The 25,211-nt window shown below is 45.7% G+C and overlaps 1 protein-coding gene across 1 annotated transcript in view; it reads left to right on the forward strand.

Annotated features, from left to right (window-relative positions):
- Positions 1–1,650: 1,650 nt before the first annotated feature.
- Positions 1,651–25,211, forward strand: part of LOC116480544 (guanylate cyclase 2G-like) — a 46,585-nt gene continuing 23,024 nt past the window's right edge. Inside the window, 13 exon segments of the mRNA XM_032172636.1 lie at positions 1,651–1,766; positions 1,768–2,032; positions 4,056–4,388; positions 8,177–8,362; positions 10,364–10,457; positions 10,460–10,507; positions 13,276–13,411; positions 14,790–14,911; positions 15,634–15,782; positions 17,351–17,488; positions 19,980–20,090; positions 20,788–20,896; positions 21,413–21,480. Of these exon segments, the coding sequence (XP_032028527.1) occupies positions 1,651–1,766; positions 1,768–2,032; positions 4,056–4,388; positions 8,177–8,362; positions 10,364–10,457; positions 10,460–10,507; positions 13,276–13,411; positions 14,790–14,911; positions 15,634–15,782; positions 17,351–17,488; positions 19,980–20,090; positions 20,788–20,896; positions 21,413–21,480 (1,875 nt within the window).

Consider the following 25,211-nt stretch of genomic DNA (forward strand, 5'->3'; position numbering starts at 1 on the left):
GTTAGGCGCCATTCTAAGTAATTATGCAATCTCACAGTATCTTTATAACATCCTTCCAGGAGGAGTGTTACTCTGCTCATTTTGACATTCAGGAAACTGAGGCACAGATTTAACTGACTTGTCCAACATCATGTACACTAGTAAGCATCTGAGCCAAAAAAGATTCATGGGATTTTGCTTTATGGTTCCACTGAGTTTTTGGACTCAGATGATTTTGCAAATTGACTCCAAGCTATCCTAGCAGAGGACAGAGAGAAACTGCAGGTCAGTGAAGAAGCAGTTATGATGAATTTGGTTTGGAGAAAAGCAACTCCCCTAATCCATGGGTTTAGAAATGGCCCTCTGAGATAGGCCAAAGCTAAGGCTCCTTAATTCCATCCTGGGGGCTTGCTACTCAAGGAAGATAAGTAGAGAATAGCTATTGGCTATTCTTTCCCTTTTCTCACTTCAGACTGCCAGGGGTTCTCATACTTTAGTGTACTTAGGGATATATGAGGATCTGTTAAACATGGATTCCCAGAGCAACCTCAAAACATTCTGGTTCAGAGGGTCTGGAGTGAAGCCCTGGAATCTTCATCTCTAACCATCAGGAAAGACTGATGTAGGTGGTCCTTAGATCAAGCCTTGAGACTCACAGCAAGTCAACTGTGCTCACATAATCCTGAGATGAACGTGAGATGCCAGCCCCTTCCCTGCCAGAGTAATCAGAAAGCAAGCCCACAGTAGGTGGGAATTCAACCCTTTATATTCATGTGGATTTTCCTGGCTAATAGCTGGGCCATCTTACTTGGGAGTAGCAATGGCTTCCCAAGGGTCCTGTCATCCCTGTGATATTTCAGACAATTGAGAGCTGCCCCCAGCTCCTTGCCCTGACTGTGTAGAGGGAGGGTTAGTATTTCATGCATCAATAACCAATCTCAAGCGCCCTAAAGGCCTGGGTGAGGGATATAGACTGTGCCAACCTTTCAGTAAACCTTATAGCCATAAGCTTACTTATTTCATAAAAATTTCCTAGAAGATAGAATCAGCAAATGATAATTATTATCACTATTACTGCGATCATCATCATCATCAACACCATTGTCAAATCTAACACTGATGGACTGGCTCTCTTTGCCCAGGTATTTTGCCAAGGGCTAGTCTTGTATGATCTGTTTTAATCTTTACCATATCACTTTGGGGAAGACCTCATTACAGTTTTATCCCTGTTTTACAGAGCAGGAGATTAAGGCATAGAAAGGGGAAGTAATATGTTCTAGGTCACTCAACTAACATGTGATGGAGTCAGAATTCCAGCCTGGGCCATCTGACTCCATTTGAGTCATATCTGTGGTTCTTATTTTACTGTGGAGAGGGACAGAGGGGTCATGTGACTTGCCCAGGAACGTGAAGTTTGTCAGGGATGTCACTGGATCAATCACCACGGCCCTGCTGACTAGCCGCCTTGGCCTCCTTCTGCAAGACTGCTGCTTCTAGATGGTATTAAGACAGACTCTGAGAAGGGAGAGTTTTGGTTAATTAATGGCACTGAATAGAAAGCAAACTGTGATCCTCAGAGAACTCTACACTGTCATATAAGTTCCTGGCATGAGTAATCAGGAGGCTGAGCCTCTCACAGTTCTGCAGTGACACAGGTGTTACATGCCATCCATGGCTCTCAAACCATGTCTTGAGGCCCCAATTGAATCTGGACTCTGTTCAGGAATTGAATGCCATGCTGACCACCCAACACTAGTTCTGATGCTCTTTGCCAGTGTGCTGGTGACTTCTTGGGGCTGCTAAACTCACTGTAGGCTTCCAGGCCGCCTGGAACATCTCCCATCCATTCAGCATGCAAAGACTGGGTGCAGGCCTCCAGATTGCCATGGACAAGGTCAACTCAGAGGTAGTGGACCTTGGAAATTTCAGCTGGGAGTTCACTTACACCAACTCAGCCTGCAGCACCAAGGAGTCTCTTGCTATTTTCAACAACCAGGTCCAGAGAGAACAGATTTCTGCCCTGTTTGGACCAGCATGCCCAGAAGCAGCTGAGGTAGAGTATATATAGCCTCTGGAAACTTTAAGTTTCCATTGGAAGGGGTGGCCTTCAAGATGATGGTACAGATTTGAGTAATCTCCTGACAAGGATCACATTATTATAACAATAACTGTGTAGATCTTGAATATCATTTTTGAGATGTAATTAGACAATGTAATTAGAAGAGTTAACTTTCTCTTTAAAGAAAGCCTTTCTTTCTTTCTTTTTTTGAGATAGAGTATTGCTGTGTTGTCCAGGCTGGAGTGCAGTGGCATGATCTTGGCTCACTGCAGCCTCTGCCTCCCAAGTTTAAGCGATTCTCCCACCTCAGCCTCCCGAGTAGCTGGGATTACAGGAGTGTCCCACCATGCTTTTAATAGAGACAGGGTTTCACTATGTTGTCCAGGCTGGTCTCGAACTCCTGACCTCAGGTGATCCACCAGTCTTGGCCTCCTCAAGTGCTGGGATTACAGGCGTTAGCCACCACAACTGGCCAGAAAGCCTTTCAAATCAATAATTGTTTATTCACCTAACCTCTTCCTCCTCTTGTTGATTGTCTGAACTTGATGCTATTGTGTATAGACTCTTATAGTTCACTCTCATGTTCCTAAGCTACAAGGCTTAGGAAAATTAAGAAGAAACAAATGCAGCCAGGTGCAGTGGCTCACGCCTGTAATCCCAGCACTTTGGGAGGCCGAAGCGGGCAGATCACGAGATGAGGAGATTGAGACCATCCTGGCTAACACGGTGAAACTCCGTCTCTACTAAAAAAAAAAAAAAAAAATACAAAAAATTAGCCAGGCGTGGTGGCGGGCGCCTGTAGTCCCAGCTACTCGGGAGGCTGAGGCAGAAGAATGGCGTGAACCCGGAGGCAGAGCATGCAGTGAGCTGAGATTGTGCCACTGCACTCCAGCCTGGGCGACAGAGCAAGACTCCGTCTCAAAAAAAAAAAAAAAAAAACAAAAAGTAGAAGAAGAAGAAACAAATGCTTGGTTTTAAATAGAAAACTATCAGTTGTCTGAGTAGGCTTTTCTTTGGTGTGTTTAATAAATTAATCAGTGATAATGCAAGTAAATGAGACAGAATCAAGTATGGCAGCCTACCTTACCTACAGCAAGAAAATGAGGGAAATGAATGACTTGTATTTATTTGGTGGTTGGGATGAACTTTGTTGGTGTCCTTGGGTATCATGTCACCTGAAAAGTGTTGATGCAAAAGGTGAACAGGAAGGAGCAGCACAGGTCTTACTCTCAACAATATTGCAGAACTATCATTAGTTAGAGCTGCAGAATTAAGTTTACATTTAAATTTGACCCATTCTCTCCTGGAATTCTCCATCTGACACATTTCTATCTGTTCAAGGGCTACCTGTCTAAGAGTTAATATCAAATGTCATGGAGCCTTTCTTTATCCCTTCACCTCTGCCCTCCATATCCCTAATTCCCCAATCAAAAGTAATTGTTTACTTCTCTAAATGCCTACATATTATCTATACATCTTAAAGAATATATTTAACTTTAAAGCAATTTTTTATATGCCTTGTTTCCTGTAATAAACCATGAGCTCCTTCAAGAGCAAGGTCTCCAAAGTTTTTTGTATGTGATAGGCCCCTAATTAAAATGAATGAAAAATGAATAAAGGAGAAATTAAGAAAGAGAGAATGAGTAGCTATGAGTGTGGGCCGTGGAACCATATTACCTGATTTCCAACCATGCTCCACTATTTGCTAGCTATGTAACTTACATCTCTAGCTTCCTGTTTTATCTTAAAAAGGGGGTAATGATACCTAGAAATGTTGTGAAAGTTGAAATGACACATGTAAGCTCTTAGAGTGCTCGGCACATAGTAAGTGCTCAATTAATGCTCGCTTTCATTATCTTTGTTCTCTGAGGCCGACGTTGTCATCAACATTACAAAAGCGAGGGCCCAGTATGACCCATAGACTCACAGAATCTGAGGTTTATGCAGATGTCTTACACTGGGGTTTGCGTGTACATAAACTCAATTATACAAAGACATCCTTTGGGTTATTTTCAAGGTTATGGGTTTGCTGGCCTCTGAGTGGAACATCCCCATGTTTGACTTTGTTGGACAAACCACAAAACTGTGTGACACCTGTGTGAAACTTGTGCCACCCAAGCAGGACACTGGTGATGTGCTCCAGAAAAGTCTCCAGTACCTAGGCTGGAAACACTTTGGGACGTTTGAAGGCTACTATGGGGCTTCCTCCTGGGATGGAGTGGATGAATTGTGGAGGGTTGTAGAGAATGAACTCAAATCCCATTTTATCATCACTGCCAGCAGGAGATACACCAACAATAGTCTAGTCCTTCTTCAAGTGCATCTTTGCAGGATATCATCAATTGCCAGGGTTAAGTAGAAAAGTCTTCTGTTGCTTTTATTTGGAGAGAAAAATGAGACAAGCAGATTTGAAAAAAAAAAAAAAAAAACCCAAAACACTCTTCGCTTTTCTATGAGTGTAAAAGCAGATGGAAACAAGGTACAAAAGCAGATGGAAACAAGGTACAAAATTAATAATATATGAAAGCAATTTCCTTTATTGCTTGACATCACTAACAAAATATTGTGTGTGTGTTTTTTTTTTTTGGTCTAAAGTAAAACCCCACATGCTACAGTGTTATGATAGCAAGTTCTAGAAGCATCTTCCAGGTGGGCTGGGTCCTGGACTTCACTATTTGTTTACAGCATGGGCTCTGCAGACTGACAGACCTAGGTTTGAATCCAGTCTCTGACATTTTAGCTGTGTCCTCCTTGGGTAAGTACCTTAACCTCTCTGTGTCTCAAGTATCTTTTTTATAAAATGGAGACAACCATCCCACCTATGTCAAAGAAAGGGGAGGATTAAGTAAGGTTATGCCTGTAAAGTGCTTAGCACCATGTCTGGACAAGTAGTTGGTCAATACATGACAGCAATTACTTTTGGGGTGATGCTTATAAGGCTCAACTTTGTAGCATGAATTAGCAACTGACTCCTTTCTGTTCCTCAAGTAAACTAAACTCTCTCCAGCCTTGAGACTTTAGGGTTTTCCACTCCCTTGGCCTAGGGTGTCACCTGCACCCACTCCACCCAGTGATGCTAATACAGGACTCTAAGGCACAAGTGGTTCTCACTTGTTTTTCTTCCACAGCTACCTCCCTGTGTCCCTGTTGAAACTCTAATAAAGAGCTTGAAAGACCAACATACTGGTCCATTTTACAGAGAGCTAATTGGTCCATTTTGACAGGATGCTGATTGGTGCGTTTACAAACCTTGAGCTGGGATTACAGGCATGCACCCCACCCTTCCCACTCCTATGAAAGACAAAAAAAATACCAGCGTGGTTCAGCTCAGAGTATTAATTAATTAATTAACTTAGAGACGCAGTCTCCCTCTGTTGCCCCCACGATCTCGGCTCACTGTAACCTCCACCTCCCAGGTTCAAGCAATTCTCCCATCTCAGGCTCCGAAGTAGCTGGGATTCACATGCTCAGATGTGTCTGGAGTTTCTTCCTTCTGGTGGGTTTGTGGTCTCACTGACTTCAGGAGTGAAGCTGCAGACCCTCACAACGAGTGTTACAGTTCTTAAAGGTAATGTGTCTGGAATTGTTTGTTCTTTCAGACGGGTTTTAGGTCTCGCTGGCCTCTGGAGTGAAGTTACAGACCTTCGCAGTGAGTGTTACAGCTCTTAGAGGTGGCGCAACTAGAACTGTTCATCACTCCCAGTGAATCCGTGGTCTCGGCAACTTCAGGAGTGAAACTGCAAACCTTCGCGGTGAGTGTTACACCTCATAAAAACGACACGGACCCAGCAAACAACAGCAAAATTTGGCGCAAACAGCAAAACAACAAAGCCTCAACAGCATGTAAAGGAAGCCAAGTGGTTGCCGCTGTTAGCTCGGGCAGCCTGCTTTTATTCCCTTATCCGACCCTACCCACATCCTGCTGATTGGTCCATTTTACAGAGAGCTGATTGGCTCATTTTACAGAGCACTGATTTTAAAGAGCTCATTTTAAAGAGCTTGAAAGACCAACATACTGGTCCATTTTACAGAGAGAGAATTGGTCCATTTTGACAGGGTGCTGATTGGTGCGTTTACAAACTTTGAGCTAGACACAGAGTGCTGATTGGTGCATTTACAATCCTTTAGCTAGACATAAAAGTTCTCCAAGTCCCCACTATATTAGCTAGACACAGAGCACTGATTGGTGCGTTTGCAAACCTTGAGCTAGACACAGAGTGCTGATTGGTGCATTTACAATCCTTTAGCTAGACATAAAACTTCTCCAAGTGCCCACCCAACTCAGGAGCCCAGCTGACTTCGCCTAGTGGATCACGCCTGCAGAGCTGCCCGCCAGTCCCGAGCCACGTACCCGCCCTCCTCTGCCCTTGGGTGGTCGATGGGCGGCACCCTTGGGGGAGGGGGGAGCTGGGGCTGGGGCAGCGCGGGAGCCCACCTGTTGGGGGTGGGGGGATTCAGGCATGGCGGCTGCAGGTCCCGAGCTGTTCCCCTTGGGGAGGCAGCTGAGGCACGGTGAGAATTCGAGCGGGGCACGGACGGGCCAGCAGTGCTGGGGGACCTGGTGAACCCTCCACAGCTGCTGGCCCAGGTGCTAAGCCTCTCACTGCCCGAGGCTGGCGGCGCCGGCAGGAGCTCCGAGTGCGGGGCCCACCCCCACCCAGAACTCGCGCTGGCCGAGGAGCACGGCTAGCAGTCCTGGTTCCCGCCCGCGACTCCCCCTTCACACCTCCCCCCAAGCAGAGGGAGCTGGCTCCGGCCCCGGCCAGCACAGAGACGGGCTCCCACAGTGCAGCGGCGGGCTGAAGGGCTCCTCAAGCACCCCCAGAGTGGACGCCGAGGCGGAGAAGGCGCCAAGAGCCAGTGAGGGCTGCTAGCACGTTGTCACCTCTCACTTTTATCATCCTTATTTTAAAGAAGAGGAAACTGAGGTTCAGAGAGGTGCCAAAACTTGCCCAAGGCCATCCAACTAGTATGAGGGAGAGCTAGCATTCAAACCCAGGTGGTCTGGGCTCCTTTTCTACCTCTCATCAAGTGCACTGACGCATGGAAATAATGCACGTAGTATCTGCCTCACAGGGCTATTGTGTCTGTGCTTGTAAGCATCTTACACAACAGGCATCTACAAAAGCCACTTGCCTTTTCCTATGGACACGGTGCGTTATTTTTCTAGCAGTTTTATCTTTCTAAAATAAGCTTTTAAAAAAATATCACAAGAAGCTGAAATAGGACAGAAGAAAATAAAGGGAGATATATAGTAATGTCCCAGATTTTTCCTTCTTTATCATGAAGTCTTTCAGATCCACAAAAGCATCTCAGATTTTTTTGGGTGGTGAGCTGGAATCCTAAAGGCATGCCAGACTTTACAGAACACTCTCTTACCTTAGATTTCCACTGTGACCACCTCCCTTTCTCTTCACTGTTCCCCTCATCTCTGCCTTCAGGCAGATGAGGAGAGGAGAGGATGGACCACATTCAGTTTTGGCAGGGAAACTTTTCAACTCTCCTGTTGGCTTTCTCCCACACCTTGATCATCCAGTTCCAACTGGTGTGTAGTGGCAGAAAGAAGGTAGAACTAAGAATACACCAATGTCTATACAATTGAATTCATGCTGCTTCATGAAAGACTAACATAAATCTATTTTATGAAAGTATTCCCAGTATAGGTTTAGGTGGAAAAAAATCAAGCTGCAGAACATTATGGTATGATATCATCATATATATATGTGTGTGAGTGTGTGATGTCATATATATGTATACACACACATATAATGAGTGGGTATATACATAATAGTAATATAGATTATAATGATAAAACATTTAATGCCACAAGCAAAAAAATAAAAATAAAGCAAGAATCTGTAGTCTCAAGCTTTTTAAGTTTTTGCAATCATTGTTAGTAGGTAAGCTTTCTGCATCTTAGCAGCTGTATGCACCAGATACATTTTTACTTTTTATTTGTGGCTGTCCTTCCACTGCTTATATGCCAGCTAGAGAACGTGGACCTTGTATTGCAGGCCTTCTGGAATCACTGTGTTTCCAGGAATTAGAATGTAGTGGTTCAAATTAAACACTGCGTCACACGCAGTGCCCTTGCCAAGGCATTTGCTACCGAATAACATTTATTTCATTACTTTTTAGGACCGTTTTTGGAAGGAAGTACTGACAAATCAGAAAATGATGCACCTCCCAAAGGTGTATGGGTCAGTGCTTCTCATCGCCCTCACCTCCTACAGAAAAGGCCGTGGAGACAAAGGCTTTTGGAAACAAGTCTACCAAACACTGAGGAGGCCGCCCTTCCGCAGCACCATCTCCTGGGAGGAGCAGGTCTGATGCCGGGTCTTCCAGCTCAGGCTCCCTCGTCCCCTTCTTTGATCATGTTTGTGTTTGGCTTTTGCATTTCTCCCTCTTATTTCTCCTCATCTCTCCCTACCCCCCTTACACACATGCAGGTGCACACACACATGCACTTCCCCATCTTCCATGCCCAAAATAAACAGCAGTTTGATGCTCTCTTGTGAATTTATACCTCAGAGGTTACTCGGTGAAAGGCGTTTGGAGCAGAGTCCTATGCCCCCATCCTACTGCTGCTATTTGCTAACTGTAGGACCTTGTAGTGAATTGCTTAACCTCCCTACACCTAGGTCTCTTCGTCTGTGAAATGGGACTGATAATGGCATCTATCTCCTAGGCTGTGGTGTTGTGTATTTAGTAACATTGTCCATGGAAGAAGCAAAGCATATATCATCTTCTTTTGAGGGAAGGTCTCGCTGTGTCACCCAGGCTAGAGTGCAGTGGTGCAATCATGCTCACTACATCCTCGACTTCCTGGGCTCAAGCCATCCTCCCACTTAAGCCTCCTAAGTAGCTGGCAATACAGACACATGCCATCATGTCTTGATAATTAAAAAAATTTTTTTTTGTAGAGATGTGATTTCCCTGTGTTGCTGAGGCAGCTCTTGAACTCTTGGGCTCAAGCAATCCTTCTGACTTGGCCTCCCAAAGTGCTAGAATGACAAGTGTGAGCCACTGTGCCTGGCCCAGAACAGATATTAATGGGTACCCAGACCATGTCAATTTCCTTCCCCAGGAGGATGCCAGGACCTAGACCCAGGATGGAGTGGTCAGAGATGTGGAGCTAGGACAGGTCAGGGCCGGCAGATGGGCTGGAAAAGGGAGGAGATGGTCAGGAGAGAGAGGGTCCGCCTGTGGTAATCCCAGTATGTGTGTGATGAGGCAGTGTCTGGCTTTCACAGAGAATTTTTTGAAGAGAGACCTTTGTCCAGAGCTGGAACTACTTCCAGTGTGGGGCCAAGCTGAAGCCCTAAGGTGACCACGGGCCACTGACAACAAGGAGTTTGATTAGAAATGAGGGGGCTGATATAAGACAAGATAACCAGTTAAAGAATATTTGAGTAACAATCTACTAAGTGTCAGCTTTGTACCTAGTACTGTTGGGAGAACAGTGCCTGGCACTTAGTAGGCACTTGTATTGTATTTTCCTTGACTGCTTAATAGAAAACATCATGTCCTGAAGACCTAGTAAGGGTCAGGGACTGCAATGGATAGTTTACCTATTATGCCTCATTTAACTATTGTTACATTCAACCCAACAGCGGTTTCATCCCCATTTTTTTTTTTTTTTTTGAGATGGAGTCTTGCTCTGTTGCCTAGGCTGGAGTGCAGTGGTGCAATCTCGGCTTACAGCAACCTCCACCTCCCAGGTTCAAGTGATTTTCCTGCCTCAGCCTCCTGAGTAGCTGAGATTACAGGCACCTGCCACCACGCCCGGCTAATTTTTGTATTTTTAGTAAAGATGGGGGTTCACTATGTTGGCCAGGCTGGTCTCGAACTCCTGACCTCGTGATCCGCCCGCCTTGGCCTCCCAAAGTGCTGGGATTACAGGCGTGAGCCAACACACCCGACCTATCCTCATTTTATAAATGAGTGAGCTGAGATTCAGAGAGGCTATGGAACTTACCCCGGGACTCACAGCCGGAAGGGAGCTGAGCTGGTCTAGTTCCAACATGTACTCCCTTTCCCTGGAACCATGCTCCCTCCCACCTGTGGCCTGAAGAGCGTCCCTGAAGGATCAGAAGATCTAATTGGGAAACGCAGCATTCAGAAAGAAAATGAAGACTGCGACGTCTGGGTTTCACAGCGCAGGCGCAGGCATGTGCTGGGCCCTCTGCTCTGTGGGATGGGGGAAGAAAGTGCTGTATGCCACTGTCAGGCGAATGGAACAGAGATTCCTCCTAACTTAGTGCTGGATGGTGACTCAAGAGGCCATGAACCTCTTGAGACCCTGCTTTGCTTGTCTTATTGAAGGTGAGTCCTTACTCTGCCTACCTTCACGACGCCGTCGTGTTCTATGCTGAGACCGTGAAGCAGGTGGTAAAGGCTGGAGGCGACTTCCAGGACGGTGGCAGCTGGTCAGCGCTCTGAAGGGTTCCAGTCGGACCACAGTGCAGGGTAGGTGGCTTACTGCTGGGGGGTGTTCTACACTCAGACCTGCGGCTCCGGTCGGTGGGGGCTTTGAGATCTTGGGCATGTAATTAAAGGCCTCTTTCAGGGCCTGCCTCACTCTGAACTCCAGAATTCATCTTTCTTGTGGGGATTCCAGTCTTCCTTCTGTAAGCGTAGTTGAGGTTAACACCTCCCAGCTCCCACAGTTCACTCATCCTTCTGGCCAGAGCCTGCCCAGACCAGGAGAGGAGGCTGCTGGGCACCTTATCCCCTTTCCCCCGGGAATTCTCCCCCCCTCGCAGTTCCATTCAAACTGAGTCCATCATGAATAAAATTCAGAACTGTGAGACCTGTCTCCTGGGGTCACTTCCCATCTGCAGCCTCTGTGATGGGGGCCCTGGCACCACAGACTTCCAAAGATGGGTTGTAGTCTCATTCTTGCTTTCCTGGTGGGGATGCGTATAGGTTGGGGAGTGAACTGCTTTCAAATCACATTCAGCTGACCAACTGCTTTGATCTTTCTTGTTCTAGTTTTCTCACTTGTAAGATAGGGATAACACCTGCTACCACATGCAGAAATAATAACAACTGGCATTTAGGGAGGGCTTACCTTACACTAGGCCAAGTGCTAAGAGCTTCTATTACCTAATTGAATCCTCACACAGCCCATAAGGCAGGTACTATTTCTATCTATATTATTCAGGTGAGTAAACCGAGGTTACAGAGGTTATGTACCTTTTCTAAGGTCACAAAGTTATTAGATGGTGGAGCCAGGATTCAAAATCAAGCCTGCCTTCTCCAGGGCTCATGTTCTTTGCTATCCTGTAACACAGGAGTAATGAGAATATGACATGCACCTGGCACATAGTATGTGCTCATTAAATAGTAGGTTTTTTTTTTTTTCTTTTGAGACAGGGTCTTGTTCTGTCACCCAGGTTGGTCTTAAACTCCTAGACTCAAGGGATCCTCCCACCTCGGTGTCTCAAAGTGCCGGGATCATAGGTGTGAGCCACTGTGCCTCGCCAAATGGTCACTATTTTTATCCTTGCTTTGGCTTATCACTCAGTAAATTATTACCTAAAATTTGTCTGAAAATTTCAAGACAGCAGCCAAGGCCTGCTCTTTGGAGTTTTCATAGAAGCAGGTCACATTTACCCTATTAATGCCTTTTGCAAGTGGAAATATTCACCAACTTCTCTCTCTTCTTTCCTTTCAGACTCTAAAGCATTTGCTTAAAAAACGGAGAGGTCACAAGGGGGGGATCCTTCTTTCAGCTCTCAGTTTAATCCCGTCTGCCAGATCAATTAATTCCTCTTTCCTGTGGTTTTAAAAATTCTTCATGCTGGAATGAGGGGAGGTTGTGAAGAGCAGTGAGACCCTTTAAGAGCCTGAGTCATCCCACTTTGGTTCTGGGGCCTGTGGGCCCCTTTCAGGGACTCATGACCAAAGGGCCCTCCTCACCCCTTCCAAACTGGCTTCTGTTCCCTTATGGGCTACAGGACTAGCCTTGGCAGAACTGGAGTATTTGTCTCTGCTTCATGTGTTCATTTCTGCCACATGGTGGCAACCACTCCAATGGCCAGTGCCGAAGGGCTTTTGCACCATTCCAGAAGGAAGGCCTCTTCTAGGAGGTCAAGTTAGGGAGCAGAATTCCCCAACCCCACTGGCTTTGGCTCAGTGAAAGTAATGCACACTGAAAGTAGCGGCCTTGGTTGTCGCAGGAGCTCTGGCCTTTCCCGTGCAAACCTGGGGCTCAATACCCACATTCAGGATGCCCACGGATATGTATGCAGAAAGGCAGTGTGGCATGCTGGAAAGAACATGGCACTTGGGGCCTGATAGGCCTGGGTTTGTGTACCAGCTGTGCCTCTTCCTGGCCCTGGCAGGAAGACTTGAGCAGTTCATGCCTCCAAGCTTTGCTTGTTGGGAGCAGATGATGGTGCCCCTTCTGAAGGGTTAATTAGGATTAGACATGGGAAGTCAACACCACCTGCAGTGCCCAGCACTTACTAGGTGCTTTATCAGTGGTAATTTTGTGTCCTGTCCCCTGTGGGACAAAATCAGCAATAAGTCCTTTGTCAGAGCCTATGTACTAGTTTGGGGTGTGAAGGAGCTGTGCTTCAAGTGAAGCTGTGCTTCCAAGATGCGTTCCTTCAGGAGTGGAGTTAAGCACATCCTAAGAAATAACAACAGAGCAGCAGGCCCTGTAAAGACTCTGCACCAAGCCTCTGCAAAGGGCCTGCAAGGCCTCTGCACCCGGACCAGGAGGGAAGGGGCCGCCATGAGAACAGAGATTGCAAACTTGTGCCCCAGGGCCTGGCAGCATGGAGGCGTGGGGTGGGTGGGGTCAGGGGAGGAAGATGGGAGGAACTGGAGGAAGCAGCTGTCCCTCGGCCCCAGACAACTGCTGACATGTTGTCACATCTGATTGTTCAAGGGAAGCATAAATCTGAGGTTTTAAGTGAAATTAACTGGAAACAAACTTTTTTTTTTTAAGTGCTGGATGAGCTTCCCCAGTGTGGGCCTGAGAAAATACATCTGCCTGCCCTATGTGGCCCTTTAGCCCTAACAGGATGCCATCTCTGAACTATCTTCTTCCCTTTGCTGGTCCCCATTGACCCTGTCTCAGATTCACTGAAATGGCAGAAACCCTGTGTCTGGTTTTTAATGGCTGTTGGGGAAGGGGATTCTGTTGATTTGAGTTGGGGCAGGCTGGCATTTTGAGCCACATGTTGCTCTCCCTCTCCTGACCTTGTGCAATCTCTTGTTTCTAGGAATCACCGGCCCTGTGTTTGCGGATGCCCAGGGAGAAAGGCACATGGATTACTCTGTCTGTGCCCTACAGAAGTCTGAAAATGGGCCCCTTTTTCTTCCTTTTCTTCATTATGACAGTTATCAGAAACTAATCAGGTACTGGCAGGAAATTTCTGCAAGTGTAGATTGTGCTACAGAAAGAGACATAGGAAGTGGAGGGCCCCGGGAAGGCCAGTTTGGGATCCAGTCCCTAGAATCCCCCAAGTAGCCTGGTGCTCTTAGAACTCATGAAGATAGACTTTGGGCCTTTAAGGTGATTTTATTCCCTTGACTGAGGATATGGCTTGACCATTTCAGATTTCAGTGTAGAACAGAGTACCCACTAACTGCACCTCCACCAGGGCCCTGTTCTCCTCTGCTGTTCCAACCAGTGGTCCCATGGTCTAGGGGAGAGGCCCTGGGCCCAGAGGGGGTGGTAGAGCACAGCGTCCCTGAAGGGATGTGTTTGCGGTCCCCGAAATGGCTCACCTAGACAGCCTGACTCCCAGACACATTTGGACACCAGCAACCAGAACACCATCCTGGGTTCCCAGAACCCAGGAATCCCTGGGGAAAAAAAAAAAACAAAACACTTTGTTTTTGTTCTTTCAGCTACAAATCAGTGAGAAAACTAAAAGGAAACCTAAAATGTAATTCAGTTTCCACTCACCCCCACTGCCACTACTTCCAATCCAGATTCAACTTGAGGCTTTTAAAATTTTTAGACAGTCTTGCTCTGTTGCCCAGGCTGGAGTACAGTGGCACAATCTGGGCTCACTCCAACCACTGCCTCCCAAGTTCAAGTGATTCTCTTGCCTCAGCCTCCTGAGTAGCTGGTATTACAGGTGCGTGCTACTGCGCTCAGCTAATTTTTGTATTTTTAGTAGAGACAGGGTTTCACCATGTTGGCCAGGCTGGTCTTGAACTCCTCACCTCAGGTGATCCACCCACCTCAGCCTCCCAAAGTGCTGGGATTACAGGCGTGAGCTACCACACCCAGCCAACTTGAGGCTTTTTTCTCCCCTTCTCTTACGGAATTTTAATGGACCAAAATGGGCCAGAAAACAAAGTAACCATGGCAAACCAGGTCTTTAGTATTGTCAGAACAGGCACACTCCACGTAGGAGGAGATGTTTTGTTCTGTGAAATGTCAAGCTGCCATATAACAAGATTTGTCTACGTCAAACACAGGTGAAAGTCCCAGCAACATTGACCTGGCATGTCATCTTTTAAACCAAAAGAGACATGGTTTAAGTCAAAAGATTGAGGAAGCTATTTCAATAGCAAAAAGATACTGCCTTCCTTGAATGAGATTACCTGAAGGCTGGATTTGAAGAGCCTAGGAGAGTTGGGCAAACTGGACAGAAGTTTGAATTGAGAGACCAAGGCCCGAGTTTTGCAAATAACATGCATTTTTCCGTTGTCTCTGCTGTACATGAGGTAGAGAGTCAAATAGAATAAATTGAGCTGACACTGACCTTTATTTTTTTTTTAGACCCACAGGGAATTTCTCCAATATGACCTGGCCCCATGGCTCCCTTCCTGAAGACAGACCTGGCTGTGAATTTTATAATGAGCTCTGTGAAACTGAGCCTGCTTTTACGGGTAAGTATGGCTGTTTGGTGAAGGTAGCAGGGAAAGACTTTCTATAGTAGGGTCTCTGTATGGCAGGCAGCACTATTGACATTTTGGGCCAGATAATTTTTGTGTATGGTGAGGCTGGCATTTCAAGTCACGCATCCCTGTATATCGTAAGATGTTTAGCAGCATCCCTGGCCTCTACCCACAGATGCCTGTAGCAGCCTTCTAGTTGGAACAATGAGAAATGTCTCCAGACATGGCCAAATATCCCCTAGGAGGCAACATCACCTTCTTCCCCTGTGGAGAATCACTGCTCTAAGGGAAACTGACTCCTGAGATTTAAGTCTCAGGAAGTTCACCTCTAGGGAGGTTGCAAGAGTCTGGGCAGGGGAGTGTGCCCCAGTGGTTAGAAGCCCAGCCTTGGAATTAGATGGATCATGCCTAGAGAACCGCCCTAAGGAGAACACACAGTAAATGTTTTGTAAACACTGCTGGTGGAGTTAGAAGTCATCATTATCATTTCTCTGCAGTGGAACTTTCTATACAAAGGGGAAGGTGAATGCAGTTCCAGTGGGAACTAGGGTGGTAGTCAGGGAAGAATTCCTGGAAGAGACAAGTCAGAGTAGACTTTGTGTGTTCTACCCCAGACCTTCCAGAGGACAGCCTTTGAGGAGCCTGCTTGGCCGGGCCCAGCTGGGCAGGGATGTACTTGCTACTGCTCTTGGGCAAGGCCTGGGTAATATGCCTCTACCCTCCAGGCGTGACTGCTGTGCTTCTCACAATGATGATCCTCATTCCTGTCTTGGGAGCTGCCATCATAGGTCTGATTTTAAGGATGCAGAGGCAAAACAAAGACATCTGGTGGCAAATCAATTTTGATGATATCACCATTCTTCCCCAGAACGAGGTGAGACCATTTGTGACCCAGACGTCCCCTTTCCTGGTCACTGCTGGAGATGTGTGGAAGGGACCTCATCTAGGAGCTTATAAGAGCAAGAGGCTAATTTATTAAGTGAGCAGGTCATGAAGAGTCTGCAGGCCTGAGTTCTGGTTCTAGGCCTCCCACTTGCTTGCTGAATCTGAGAATGTCATTTTACCTCCCCAAGACTCAGTTTCTAAATACTTACAAATGATTGACAGTCTCTAAAGTTCCCTTTGCTCTGTTACTCTGTGGGTGAGAACTGTAGATGCTGTTCAGATATTAAAGCTGTCTCCTGGGGAGGATTTCGTTATTTTATTTTTTGTTTTGTAATTTTTTTGAGATGGAGTTTCGCTCTTGTTGCCCAGGCTGGAGTGCAATGGCACGATCTCGGCTCACTTCAATCTCTGCCTCCCGAGTTCAAGGGATTCTCCTGCCTCAGCCTCCCGAGTAGCTGGTATTACAGGTGCCTGCCACCATGCCCAGCTAAGTTTTTGTATTTTTTTTTAGTAGAGATGGGGTTTCACCATATTGCTCAGGCTGGTCTCGAACTCCTGACCTCAGGTGATCCACCCGCCTCAGCCTCCCAAAGTGCTGGGATTATAGGCATGAGCCATCGCGCCCAGCTGAATTTAGTTATTTTCAAAACCACATTCACTCCTTTAATCAATTGATGACTAATACAATAATGTTCATTTGCTTGACAAGGACTTGACCATTAACTACAGGCCAAGCATCATACAAGGTATGGGGATATCCCACAAATGAGATGCCTCCAGAGGGAGGCAAGTGTCAGAGAGGTGTTTCCACGGTGAGACGGAAGCCTTGCAGATGGAGGGACTGAAGGTCTCAGCATCTGGAAGGCTTTGGAGAGGAGGTAACATTTAAAAAGAGTGAGTTTGCAAGTGGTGAAAAAGAGTGAAGTCATACAGGATATAACGAGATGTGGGATGATCAAGGCTGGGAAGCTTGGCTGGTACCAAGTCAGGGAGGCTTCAACATGCTAAGAGCAGGTGACTGCGATTCATTAGTAACTCATCTCCAAACATCCCCGGGGATTCAGAGACTTACTCTTCCCTCTTCCACCAAAGCAGCTCTGCTTCGATCTACCTCATTTCTACATTAGGGTTCCAGATAAGATTCTCCTTGAAAACAAGATTCCTATGCTTTGAAGGTGTTTTCTAGGTGTTGGGAGGCACTGAGGGTGTTAAACAGAGACAACCTGGTTACATGTTCTTTAAGAAAATGGCTCTAACCCCAGGCCACACATCTAATTAAGTGCCACAGCCAGAACTTGAGTCTGGGCAGTCTGACCTCAGAGCCTTCCCTCTTAACCTACACCTCCATGATGGTACAGATGCCATAGAGGGCATGGATGATGGGATGATGCTGTCCTAGAGTGATGCATGTAGCAGGTCAGAAAGATCAGAGTTCAAATCCTGACTCTCTTTATTAACTGTCTGACCTTGGCACTTAGCTTCCTCATCTATAAAATGCATTCCTTTTTGTACTTGGCCTTGCTACTGAGAGTGACCAAATCACTTCCTGTTTTACAGCCATCCCAGAGAGGCACACCTGTGTCAAGAAGCATCAACAGTAACTCATCTAGTGTGATGATTTCTGTGGACCTCAGCTCTTTTGTCAAGAGCCAGCAGGGGGAAGAGCTCTTCTATGCCCCAGTAGGGCTTTATCAGGTATTTCTGAGGCCAGGTGGCTGCCTGTAGATCTTAGTGTATCTCTGTTTTGCTCTCTGCATTGTTGCTGCCAGGCGGGGCATTCTGAATAGAAGAACATTCTCCAAGCTAAAGCCAAGGTGGTCTTGTGACTCCAGACTAGTGCTTCCCAAACCTTAATGTGCAGACGGATCACCTGGGACTCTTATTAAAATGCAGATTCTGGGTCAGTAGGTCTGATGTGGCACTTGAGATTCTGCATTTTAAAGACTCTCCCGGCTGGGCATGGTGGCTCACGCCTGTAATCCCAGAACTTTGGGAGGCCAAGGCGGGCGGATCACAAGGTCAGGAGATGGAGACCATCCTGGCTAACACGGTGAAACCGCATCTCTACTAAAAATACAAAAAATTAGCCAGGCTTGGTGGCAGGCGCCTGTAGTCCCAGCTACTCGGGAGGCTGAGGCAGGAGAATGGTGTGAACCCAGGAGGCGGAGCTTGCAGTGAGCCAAGATTGCGCCACTACACTCCAGCCTGGGCGAAAGAGCAAGATTCTGTATGACAAAAAAAAAAAAAAAACTTCTAGGTGATTCTCAAGCTGGCTTCTAGATTAGACTTAGCTTCGTCCAAAATAATCTTCTGTGATGATGGAAATGTCGCAGATCTGCACTGTCCAATATGGTGGCCACTAGCTTCCTGTGACTACTGAACATTAGGGTGCCTGGGCAACTGAATTTTAAATTTTATTTAATTTTAATTAATTTAAATTTAAATAGCCTTATGTGACTGGTGGCTCCCTTAAAGGACAGTGCAGTCCTAGAGTGTGGATTATTCCATCCTTGCTACTTTGGCGTGGATCAATCAGTCGTGGGGCCTGGTGCTTCTGCGGTGTAGACAGTGACTGCTGCTGTAGCTTAGAACATAATTTCCACTTGTCCTCTCTCACCTTCCCTCCCACAGCCAGACCATGATCGCTGTCTGCACTTAGCAATCCTTCCAAAATTCAAGTCCCCTTGGGGTAAGAGTATGTACGAAATTGTATTTATTGTTTAAAATGGGGGTCCCAGAGAGTAAGGACAGAAAGCTCCGAGCAAGGGAAGAATTGTTCATTGCTCTAAATTGGGGTTAGAAAAGACTAGAGCCAAATTATCCCCTATGCAATGAAACTTGATTTTTTAAATGTTCGCTTACTTGAGTTCTCAAACTATAAAAACCTCCTGGGATATTACCAAATACCTTAGGGACCACCATCCATACAAAACTCTACGTGGTGGTCACCCGGCCACATAAAGAAGGAAGTACAACACATAGCATATCGCTGTTTGATTGATCTTCCAAAAATATGTCTCCTCTCCTCTCTGTGAAGCACCATCACTGGATTCCCCACCTCTGTTGCCTGCATGATAGTATCAAACCTCTTTAATAAAGGACTTAAGCCTCTTGACTCCCTAGTCCCTATCTATTTTTCTAATCTTTTTTTCCCCTGGCTTAAATTCTGTGCTCATCCAATTGGTCTTGCCTATTTTGCCACGTACGTTTCACCTTCTGACAATGCCACTCCCCTTCCACCCAACCTATGTGGAATCTTCTTATCCTTCAAGGTTCAGCTTAAGCATCACCCCTTCTAAGAATCCTTTTCTTCATCCCACAGGCATTCCTTCCTCCGTGGCCCTCCCATCACAGGCCTGAGTCCTTTGCCATTGCCCCCATATGAAACGTGAAAGATCTTGGGTTGATATTTACCTTCTCTTGTGGCTTACCCTCTCTTGGGTCCAGATTCTATGCCTTCTTCTATCCAGCTCTTACCACATTATGATATGTTTTTGTGGTGACTGATTAAGTGACTCTCTAAAAGCAGACTCCATAGGCAATACAAATAAAATATGCCATTTACTGAAAATTTGGTATATGCCAGGCCTTGAGTTACCAGTGGTATTTTAACTGATTTAATGCTCAGAAAACCTTATGAGATTGGTGTTTTTTTTTAAAAAACTTATTTTAGGCTTGGTGTTATTTTTAATCCCATTTTACAGATGAGAAAATAAAGGCTTGGAGAAGTTAAGAACAACTCAAAGTTGTTAAGGCAGTAAGTAGTAGCACTGGGCTTAGAATCAGGCAACTGACTCCAAACCTGTGCTGATCACCGTAACTCACTGCGTCCTCTGAATGATAATGGGACATTATTATATAATAGAAAGTGTATAGTCTTGGAGTCAGACTTTCAAGTTCTCGCTGTACTACCTACAAATTTGCAACTTGGGCAAGTTATGTAACCTCAACAATCCCATCTGGAAATGGGCCAATCATACCTACCTCACAGGGCTGTGATGCCAGTTAAAGGAGATCTTACGTGTTAAGCAGCTAGCTCAGTGCCTGGCCATGCACAGGGCCACCGAAGGGGTTGATTTGGGCAGTGAGGAGCTTGATGATTGGCTCCTAGGTGCATTTCTTTCCAGTCTTCTTGTTCCCCTCCCTAGCCCTAAGTGGAGCTTTTTCTGGTTCATTCTGAGTTAAGAACATTCCACTTTTTCTTTGATTCTGGGGAAACCATGTGGCCATCTGCTACGTTGGTGACCAAGCAGAAGCCTGGGTTAGGAAGCTGACTGTGCTACAGGACATACAGCTGGTGAGGCCCCCTGCCCAGGGTCAGTGGAGAGACAAAGCAGTGGTGCTCTCTGCCCCTCCTCTGCCAGCTCCCTGGTCCCAAAGGAGCAGAGATGGGAGGCTGCTTCCCTTAACGTGACCTATCTTTCCCTCCCCTCGACAGCCCAGGCTTTGAATCTCAGACCCTTAGCCTCTCCCAGGCACCTGAAGCCTGGGATCACTCCTACCTCTGTTTTTTCCCGGCCTTGATTCTGGCCCTTCATCCTCTGTGTCTGTGATGGCTGCTTGCCTACCTACCAGCCTTGAACCTGGTACTTGGAGGGAGTCAGTTTCATGGGCCTGACTTCCTGCTCCTTCTCTGTGATCTGTTGTGGGCCCCACACTGGCATTGACAGCCATAAGCATGGAAGCAGGGCTGAGTCCATTTACTGTGATGTGGTTGAGTTAATCCCCATGGCTGAGGTTAGACTTTGATCATTCCTCTGATTTATTTGCTAGAGACAGACTTCCTGGGTTTACCTCCCAGCTCTGCCACTTATAGGCGTTACTTTACCTTACCTTTCAGTGGCAGTTCCCTCATTTGTAAAATGGGATCTGTAACAGTTCTTATCTAACAAGGTCTTATAAGAATTGACTGAAAATACGCAAAGCACATAGCATGGTCCTGGACATAGAGACACACTCTATACATGAGTTACTGTAACCACAGTTATTTCCAGATGGGTGAATTAAGGCACGAGAACATTGTTCCCTTCTTTGGTATTTGCACCGAACCACCTAACACCTGCATTGTCACCCAGTATTGCAAAAAAGGAAGTCTTAAGGTAAGCAAAACAGTAAAATGCTCCTTAGGTTTGATTAGTGATAGATAATAAAGAAGTTTCTCAGTGCCTTCTGCTATTCATCCAAGGCCAGTTCCTCTCTGTTCTAATTGCAAGACCTGAATTATCTTGTCAGGCTACCTTCTGGGAATCAAATTAGCCAAATGTCTGCTTCTTTTGTTCTGGGGGAAAACTGAGCTTGGTTTCTTCTCTTAAGATGTTATGGCTACTCTTGAACTGTGTTCCTGGACCCATCCTATTACGGTATGTGACGACAGCTTTCTGTCAGGAACAAGGAAGTGTTTGCAAAACTCGAGACTGCATGCATTCTCAATATCGAGTCAGGTTATGGTATCTCCTGGGAAGAGTTCCAGTTGTTAGGTTTAATGTTTTCTGCCCCACATTGCGTTAGTTCTGGCCAAAAAATAAGCTATATTAGAGTCAAATCTGCTCAATCGTTAAAGCTCACTGTGCTTCAGGTTGAGTCACTAGGAATCTTTTGAATAACTGTGTTTTTCAGGAGTTTTGAGAAACTCGGATCATGAAATGGATTGGATATTCAAACTCTCATTTGCATATGACGTAGTAAACGTAAGTATAACACAAACTCACCAAAGAATGAATATGATAGTGTTTTTGAGTTGCTCTGTCTTGAATTAAACTGTAATTTTTCTTGAAAATGTTGGACCTCTTCAGATCTCCTCTTCAGAGTGATTCCAGCTCTAAAATTTATCACTTCTATCTGATTTTTTCTTTTCTTCTACTCTGATTGCAGATAAATATATAGAGAGGAAAGTATATTATGCTAAAGTTGGAATGGATGCTAAGTTTACCCAATTAGAAAAGAGCAGAGTATTTACATTGTAGGGTAGAACTTTCTATCTCAAAGAGTGTCTCATCACTAGATCATAAATTGGACTGGAGGAGGTGATTCCTGATATTCTTCCCTGCTCTTCAGCCCCTGATTTCTTTCCCTAGGAAATGGGGATGCCACATTAACCACAAAGCTGCTGACCTAAGAGGTGGACCAGAGATGCTGATCTGAGGAGATAGAATCTTTGCTTTGGCACAGGGGACTATGGTGGCTGCAAAGAAGGGAATAATAGTAACACTAAAATATATAGAGTGCCTACTTTGGGCCAGGCACTTTCCAGTACTTTGTATATATTAATTTATTGAATTCTCACAAAAATATAAGGTAGATCTATTGTTACTTTTATTTTACAGATTAAAAAAACACAAAGCACAGAAAGTTCCTATGACCTTCCTGAAGTCTCATAGCTATGAAATAGTGGAGTTAGGATTCAAACCCAGGCATTTTCAAGTCCTATACCCTTAACCACTGTACTATACTGCCTCTCAGTAGGAAGCACTAGAGCTTGCTTTTGTGTTTTACCACAGGGAGAAGTCAGTCTCACAACTAGAAGCCAGTTAGGGGCTGGGGAGGGGTAATTCAGAGGGAGTTGGAGAGAGACCAATTCCTGCCTGTTGCCAGGAATGCAATGGAAATGCTGAGAAGTGGCAGCTGGATCCAAAGCCCAAGGTGACACTGTCTTGAAGGGCCATGCCCTAGGTATGCAGCTGGTGATGAGGGATGGAGAGGGCAGGAGAGGGAGGAGATTCGCTGTGGGGCGAGCCATGTCAGTATGGACCAGCCTCCTGTGGCTGCTCTCTCCCACCTGCGCTAAATCCAGCTGTTCTTTCTTAAGCTTGCTGCCTATACTTTTACCACCAGAAGGGACAAAGCCAGTGACCTGGGAGTCAGTACAGTGAGGAAACCTCTCAGTCATGGGCAGCACGGTGAAGGATGGTGGTCCACTGCTAGTCAATAGTCCAACCATCAATCAACCAACAGACTCCTGTGGGGAAGACTCACCTGGGTGTTGAGAGGGCAAAAAGGATGAAACACAAGCTGTGCCCTCCTGGATTAATGGGCCACTGACTTATTGAGTGATTTTGCCAGGCCACTTCCCCTCTCCAGACCTTAACCTCCACGTAGGTAGAATGAATGAGGCTGGCCCAATTGAAGTCTAAGGGCTTTCCTTCAACAAGGATTTTATTGCTTTTTGTTTCTAGGGAGCTGAGTCCTATATATCTATGAGACTTTGATTTCCTAGGCTTTAGCAGGAAGCCAGCAGAGTGTTATAAAGCAAGGTCGATAAACAGAAGCGTCACTGTGATTGGGTCTTCATGGGCAACCCTGGACCACCACTGTTATTATTTCATCAAAATTTTATTGAGCATCTGTTAAGAGTCTATCCTACTCTGGTCACTTTTGTAGGAAGAAAGGACTTGTTTCCAGCTCTGAATGGCTTAAAATCTAGGGGAAAAAATAGTCTGGAGATGTACATATAAAATTCTTTAAGTGGCAGTGGTTGTAAACTGGGAGGATGTGACATGGCATCTTTTCTTACCCTGGGATCTTCTCTCCTTCCCTTCACCCACTTATCCCTTCTCTTCCCACCGAGCACAGAGAAGTATTCTGGACTCCAATTATCTGCCTCCTGCCCCCATCAAAACAGCCAACATCATTTATATTGGAAGTGAAGAGTAAGCTAGTAAGTAAGTTCTCACCAAGCCGTCAATGACTAACAGATTTGACCTTTTTAGTGTAGGCATCAGATTTCAAGAAGCATTAACCCAAAGGTTTCTCTGGAAAAACGCTATGGCGGGTGGGCATGGCACTTTGAAGGGGAAGAGCTCCCTGGTGGTCATCACCTACTCTAGCTCACTGAGTCTACCCTCTACTCTGTGCCAGGAAAACAGAGGACAGCTTGGCATTTTGCTTTGGAAGAATCATTACCTTCTGAAATGGAGTGTGCACATTCTGGGATCATGTAGGGCCACTACTGATGACACAATAGGCTAGATCAAGGCACAGGTAGGCCCTTTGAGGTTAATTACTCTGCCAATGTTCTTTGAAAGGGGACTGCCAGTAACAGAAAATGTACTGTACTCTTAGAACCTTGCCATGGGTCTGGGCATTGGGCCAAGCTCCGTGGGGGCGATTTTACTTTGGAAACAAGTCTCTCTATGTCTATTTGATCAGCACCTCTTCTATATCAGGTATCAGAGAGACTCTGAGATGCCATAGACATTTCAAGGCAACAAACATATATTGATCAAGCACCTAATTTGGATCAGACCCAATTCTGGGCGTAGGAGGCACAGATGAATGAGCCTCATTGTCCTGTCCCCAAAAAGTTCAACCCAGTTGGGCAAGCCTGGGAAAGAGTTTGGAGAGTATAATACTCTTCTTGAGTTACAAATAGGCCTTCATGTCTAAGTAAGAGAAGTCTTGATGGATTAAGAGGATGAAGGACAGTTCAGCATAGAAGTTGTCGTTGAAGTTTGAACCCTGACTGCCACTTATTCGCCAGGTGACCTTAACAAACCTGGGCCTCAGTTTTTCTGTGTGTAAAGATAACATCAGTACCTGACTCATAGGGTTGTGTGAGGACTAATGTATGCAAAATGCTTAGTGCCCTGCCTTCCTTGTAACAGGCGTCCAGTAAATGTTGATTGTTAGGAGTAGCAGTAGTATTATCACGATCATAGATAATTCTATTATTGGCACTAAAAGAAGTACATGTTCTTGTTTTAATTTCCCCAACACTCGTATGGGGCAAGTCTGCACTGTCCAAATATGATAGCCACCAGCCACATGTGGCTAATGAGCACTGCAATTGTAGCTAGTTCAATTTGAGATGTGCTATAAAGCTTATACTGGATTTTGTAGACTTAGCAAAAAAAAATATAAAATATCTTGCTAATATATTTATGTTGATTACTTGCTGAAATAAGATTTTTCAATACATTGGGTTAAATAAAACATTAAAAAATACATTTCACCTGTTTGGTTTATAACATGGCTGCTAAAAATGTAAAAATACACATGTGGCTTGTATTATGTTTCTATTGGACAGTGATCTCAATAATTAACAATTAACTCCATTATTAATTCATTTTTAACTCCAATAGTAGTAATATTGGAGTAACATGATCTCCATTTCCAAGAGGGAAAAAGTGAGGCTTAGTGAGGTGAAGTCACCTGCCCAGCTGGTAAGACGCAGATTGGGATTTGTAGCCAGTCTGTCTCCAAAGGCTGTGTTTGCTCTTCCATGCGATGCTTCCTCCCTGTTAAGTACCAGAGAGTACAGATATGGGGCCCAGAGGTAGGAGCGCTGTCTGCCACCCAGGAATTTCCAGTAGGGCAAGAAATGTAGCTAACAGACAGATGATTGAACTGATACTGGTGGGCTAGGGGAGGTCCCCAAATGCTGGTGGGACCTCGACCCCAGCCAGTGTGCAAGCTCTTAACA

Source organism: Hylobates moloch, unplaced genomic scaffold, assembly GCF_009828535.3.
Source record: "Hylobates moloch isolate HMO894 unplaced genomic scaffold, HMol_V3 SCAFFOLD_3, whole genome shotgun sequence".
Classification (NCBI taxonomy): domain Eukaryota; kingdom Metazoa; phylum Chordata; class Mammalia; order Primates; family Hylobatidae; genus Hylobates; species Hylobates moloch.